This window comes from Lissotriton vulgaris, chromosome 7 (assembly GCF_964263255.1).
Source record: "Lissotriton vulgaris chromosome 7, aLisVul1.2, whole genome shotgun sequence".
NCBI classification, from domain to species: domain Eukaryota; kingdom Metazoa; phylum Chordata; class Amphibia; order Caudata; family Salamandridae; genus Lissotriton; species Lissotriton vulgaris.
The window spans coordinates 1,664,927,061-1,664,933,060 of NC_141695.1; the positions used below are offsets into that span (position 1 = coordinate 1,664,927,061).

At 43.3% G+C, this 6,000-nt stretch overlaps 1 protein-coding gene across 1 annotated transcript in view; it reads left to right on the forward strand.

Annotated features, from left to right (window-relative positions):
• The window catches only part of COMMD7 (COMM domain containing 7), a 54,583-nt gene extending 48,884 nt beyond the window's left edge, over positions 1-5,699 (forward strand). The window contains exons 8-9 of the mRNA XM_086932660.1: positions 4,808-4,856; positions 5,509-5,699. Coding sequence (XP_086788786.1) covers positions 4,808-4,856; positions 5,509-5,585 — 126 coding nt within the window. The 3' untranslated portion in view covers positions 5,586-5,699. The remainder of the gene's footprint in view (positions 1-4,807; positions 4,857-5,508) is intronic.
• The last annotated feature ends 301 nt before the right edge of the window (positions 5,700-6,000 follow it).

The following is a 6,000-nucleotide window of genomic DNA, read 5'->3' on the forward strand; positions in this document are numbered from 1 at the left end:
TGCCCACAGAGTTCATGGGTTCCCCTATCAGTACCCCTGTCTTGTCAAAAGTGCCACCCGTCAAACTTGTTGTGAACACACTCGGCTCTCAATAAACCTTCACCAACTAGGGTTTACCATCAACCCTACAAAATCCCACCTCCAACCCCTCCAGATACAACTCTATTGGGGGGCAATACTCAACTCAGAAGTTGGAATAGTTTATCCAAATGCTGCCTGAATATAGTCCTTTCAGGCACTAATCCCTCTTTTTCAACCTAGCCACCAAGTCACAGTCAGGACAGTTATGCACCTCCTCAGAATGATGGCCTCTTGTTCCCATGCCAGATAACACATGCTTCCACTACTGGAGTGCTTGGCGCATCTGTGGTCTCAAGTGGAGGGTCATTGGGATGATCTGTTGTTGAACAGCTGCCCTACATATCGCTCTCTGCAGTGGTGGAACACCAACAATCTGTTGCAGGGGGTGGCCTTTTCGCAACACAGTTCTGCAGAAAACCATAACAGACGCTTCCCTTACGGGTTGTGGGGCGCTTTTACAACATCTGACTGTCCAAGGCCAGTGGGAACCCAGCCAACAAGATCTCCACATCAAGTATTGGAAGCTTTCCTTCCCCAATTGATTGGCAAAGAGGTCCTCATCAAGACAGACGACATAACAGCCATGTATTTTCTTCAGAAGCAAGGGGGCAGCAGATCCTTTCACATTTCTCACTTTGCCCAGAGCATCTAGAGGTGGGCCTTCTGACACAAGATCCATCTGTTAGTGGATTATGTGCCGGTAGTGGACAATGACTTTGCAGGCATCCTCAGCAGGATGCGGCAACATGTTCACGAGTGGGAACTCCACCTCCTCCAGCATTGAGGGCTACCAGAGATAGACCTCTTCGCCACAGCAGAAAATGCCACATGCCCAGGCTTCACCCCCAAGTTCCCACATCCACAGTCCAGGAGCAATGAACTATGGATGAGTTGGTCAGGGATATTTGCTTATGCTTGTCCTCCTCTACCACTAATTCTGTTCAGAGACTTCAGCAGACACCTCTCACCCTCCTCTCAGTGGCTCCCACCTGGGCACACCAACCATGGTTCACCACACTCCTTGAACTCAGTGGTTCAGCACAAGAGACTCTCCAAAAGGCTTGATCTTCTCCAGCTAAACCATGGAGAAATCAGACACCCGGTACTCGGGTCTCTCAATCTTATGAACTAGCTCCTGAAGTCCTAGAATTTTGGTATTTTAATCTTCCTCCCGAATGCATGAACATTCCTAAAGAGCCGTGAAGGCCTACTACTCGTGCCTGAGATGCTGCCTAGTGGAAGAGCTTCATCTACTACTGTTCCAAACACTTTTACCCCTTAGCAATCAAAGTGCAAGAGATTGTCTGCTACCTGCTTCACTTGCAAACTTGTGGTTTAGCTTTCACATCCATACGACTACACCTGGCTACTGTAGTCGCCTACCTTGAGAACAGGCCACACCTTTCCTCTTCAGATTTCATGTAATTAAGGCCTTTATAGTAAGTCTTAGGAGATTTATTCCTTCTTTGGGTCCCGCCAGCTGCGACATGGAACCCTAACATTGTATTAACAAAACTAATGGGCCCTTCACTCCTGTGTCCTCCAGTTTCTTTCTTGGAAAGTATTTCTGTTTGACATCACTTGACTATGGCATGTCAGTGAACTTCAAGCACTAATCTGGGAAGAACCTTTCTTCCAGATATACAGAGATAGGGTTGTCCTCTACACCAATCCCAAGTTTCTCAAAAAGTTGATCTCGCAGTTCCACCTCAATCAGTCCATTGAACCTCTGTTTTTCCCCTCAACCTGACTCAGTTGCAGAACATGCTCTTCATACCGTAGACGATAAAGGAGCCCTCATGCTATTTTGGCAAAACTAAACAGTTTAGGAAAACACAACAGCTTTTTGTTGCTTTCTCCAAACCCCACAAAGGGAAGGCGCTATCTAAATCGGGAATTACAAGATAGATTGTTGAATGCCTCCAGACATGCTATGCTAAAGCTAAAAGGACCCTGCCCATTACTCCTAGAGCCCACTCCACTCGGGTGGGCGGGGGAGGAGCCTCTGTGGCTTTCATGAGGAACATTCCTATATCTGACTTCTGTAAAGCAGCTTCATGGTCCACACCACAGGCTTTTACAAATCATTATTTTATAGATGTGCTAGCCCACCAACAAGCCATTATTGGCTAGGCAATTCTACGTACACTTTTTCGAACCACTGCAACTTCCACAGGCCACCATTACTTTTTCTGGGGGACTGCTTTATCTACAGCCGTAAATGCCTTGAACAGAAAATGTTACTTACCCAGTAAGCATCTGTTTGTGAAATGTAGTGGTGGTTCTACCTCTGGGTAGAAGGCGCTATATAAATACAAACACATTTACATTTACATTTCACTTTCCTCTTTCTTTGCATGGATGTCTCTCTTTACAATGCTTCACTTCACATTCCATCCTCACCCTCTGTACGGGAAAACAAACAATGGAGTTGATGGCCATGCACATTACCAGCAAGAGGAGGAGTCCCAGTACCTTGTGACTCAAAAGACTTTCTTTAAAGAAAAACAACCTTCACCACCGAGCCCAACACTAGATGGCAGGATTATGGACAACATGTGAATCTACAGCACTAGCTACGAACATATGCTTATTAGGTAGGGAACATTTTCCTTATAAAGCGTGAGCCATGTTTATATCCGTCAAGATTTGTTGAGGCTGTAAACATTTTTCGGGAGGTAGGTTTTCAGACGTTTCCTAAATTTAAGGAAGTCGTTTTCAAGCCAGGGAGTAGAACCTTGGCAATGAAAAAGTCTTCCCCTAAACTGTTTGTAGAAGGTCCATTTAATGGTAGACAGGTTGATGGACGCCGGCCTTGATTGGCTGTCTGGTAACTTTGGATGATTTTGGTTATGTAGATTAGGGCTCTCCTATTAAAGGCCTGGTGGGTGATGCACAGTCTTGGGTTGTAGCCACTGTTTTACATATAACCGGCAGTGGTAAGAAGTGTAAAGGTGGCGTGTTCAGATTTTCATTATATGTCGGGCATATGGGTTTTGAGCCTTTGTAATGGTTTAGGAAGATAGGCTGGAGCAGGACATATTGCAGTAGGGCAGTCTTGATACGGTGCCATGTTTTTGCTTGTTATATCTTATGAGGATTTGTATAGCGCACTGATCACTCAAGGGGGTATCCAGGCCTTAGAGCAGATGTGTAGGCCAATCGAAGCTCCTAGTTGAACAGTCAGGTCTGCAGGTTCATTGCGGAACTCCAGTAGAGATGGGGAGGTCTTGATGTGATGGGAAAGGTTGTTCCAGGTTTTGGTGGTGATGTAGTAAATAGAGTGTTGTCCTGTGTTACTTTTGGGGATGCGTGGTATCTGTGCGAGGCGGAGTGTGACTGAGCGCAGTTGTCTCGGATGATGGAAGTTAAGGCCATGGTTTAGGTAGGCAGGGCTTTGTAAGCATGAATGAGCAGTTTGAATTGGCAGTGCTTCTGGATAGTCAACCAATATAGCTCTCTGAGGTGGGGCATGGTGTGCGCGCTGCAGGATGTCGAGGCGGAGTTTGGCGGAAGGATTGTGCAAAACAAGGACCCCCTGGAGATTAGAGTAAACTATACTCCTAGGACAGGGATAACAATGTATGTGAAAAAACTCCTAGGCAGTAACACATTGGAAAACATCCAGCATGAAATGACAGCAAAAGCAGACTAAAGTTAAAATGTAAATTTAATAAACACATTTAAAAATCATACAATTTATAGTACGATATAAGCTCTGTGACAAAGGGAAATTAAAATCATAATTCATACATGAAAATACAAACAATATCATCAGCTTCTACACATTTTAATAGTTTCTAACCATGGAAACCAAATAGTAAGTGGCGAATGGAGTCACTTACTATTTGGTTTCCATGGTATGAATTATGATTTTAATTTTCCATTGTCACAGAGTATATATCGTACTATAAATTGTATGATTTTTAAATGTGTTTATTAAATTACATTTTAACTTTAGTTTGCTTTTGCTGTCATTTAATGCTGGTTGTTTTCCAATGTGTTACTGCCTAGGAGTTTTTTCACATACGAGGCTGAGTTTGGCACCAGCGTTCTGGATAATCTGAAGTCTTTGAATGAGTTTGTCCGAAATTCCAGTATTGCCGTAGTCCAGTCTGTTGGTGATGAGGGCCTGGGAGAACTTGTGTCTGTTGTTTGTATGGAGCCATTTGAATATCTTGCAGTGCTTTTGCGGAGGATACTGTGTGGTAAAATTATTGGAGGAGAGGGGTACAGGAAAAAGGAAGAAAAGAGAGGAGGGAACATGTTTTTTTAAAAATAATTCAACCATTGTTGGACCTGTAGCGTCTTTCCCAGTGGTGACAAAGATAGCAGGTAACAAACTGCTCAACTTTGGGGGATCTGAGGACTGTATAAAGAAATCCAGTACTCTGCCTTTCCATGGTTGCAAGAGCACTGGCCCACATGCACAGTTTCATTGTAAGTCATTGATGTTGTTTATTATTTATTTTATTTTACGGGTAGTTATTAGAGTGTAAACTTTCCAGAAAGAACTGTTAAGCAGTACATTGTACAAGGTCAAATATAACAATGCCGTAAATTAAAAACCATGGCAAGTTTATAATAAAAATACTGCAGCAGATGAATGCCTTTTTAAATCGAAGCACTAAAAGGACTCGAGTCTGGCACTCATTGAAAAGTGCCCTGTACAAGAATACCTAAAAGTCCCCAAAGCCCTTTCTATAACTTTGTGATTTCTTTGCAGTTGAAGTTGGTGGTTAAAAAAGGAAACAAAAATGAAAACGTGTACATTGGTGAGTAGAGGTCCCTGTGTATGAGTCAATGTTGTGGGGGGTGGTGACAGTGCCTCAGATCTGGCGGGTTCTGGGCGAAGTCAATGAAAGTATTTATAGGAACAGGATAAAGGGGAGATCCTTTTTCAGTCCTACCCATATACAAATAACATAGGAATGCTGTCTCTGCGACAGGTGTCTAATATTTCATCTATGCCAGCATGGGCCTCTGTTTAAGGGCTTCTTCTAGGAGGAGCAATTCACCTCTGCGTCACCGAGGAGGAGGACCTGAAGGGGATTAAAATACACAGACTGGATCTCATCCTCAAGCAGCTAGTGTAAGAGAGTGCAAATGAGTGTAAACTACAGCTTTGCCACTAATGTGTTCCAGGACCCAGACTGAGTGCCAGTAGCAGGAGAACATCTCCTCCTTTCTTTTAGACTACCCATCCATGAAACCTGTCATTGGAATTTTATTGGGTGAACCTTTTAAGCCATGCTGATGGCTTTGATGTAAATTTGATGTAAGAAAAGAAAGCGCTAAATGGCATTATTTTCCAGAGCGCGCAGTGTGGCTAAATTGTGGGGCAGGAGGTTGGATCCACGTTAAGATTGTGTGTGGTTTTGGACTTTTTAGCGATGTAACTTAACTGCAAGTTTTCCTCTTCCTTAGAGCTAACTTTGCCCCAGTTCTACAACTTTCTGCATGAGATGGAGCGTGTGAAGACCAGTATGGAATGCCTCAGCTGAAATAGTGCCACCATTTGTGATGTCGGGCCATGACAACCGATCTAATCGTCTGTGCTGCTCAGTTCTGAAACAGTGTTATTTTATTCATTAAAGTTAGTTGTTTAATCAATTCTACTACCTGCAGATTACATTTTGTTTAATATGATGAGAGATTGTCCGCAGACTGTGCATGTGTGTGTGTGTGTGTGTGAGAGAGACAGAGATACTTGATGGATAACTGTGTTATATGGTCCAATATTGCCAAAACTGTTTCTGGTGACATAAACCACGAGATGCAAGACTCAGTGTTTGTAAATATCGCCAGGACCCCAAGGTGGCAATATAGGATCACAATACAAGCTAACTTTTATGTACTTTTGTATTTCATGTTTAATTTGGGGTAGTAGTTTGAGAGAACTGTTTCCTTGTATGTGCA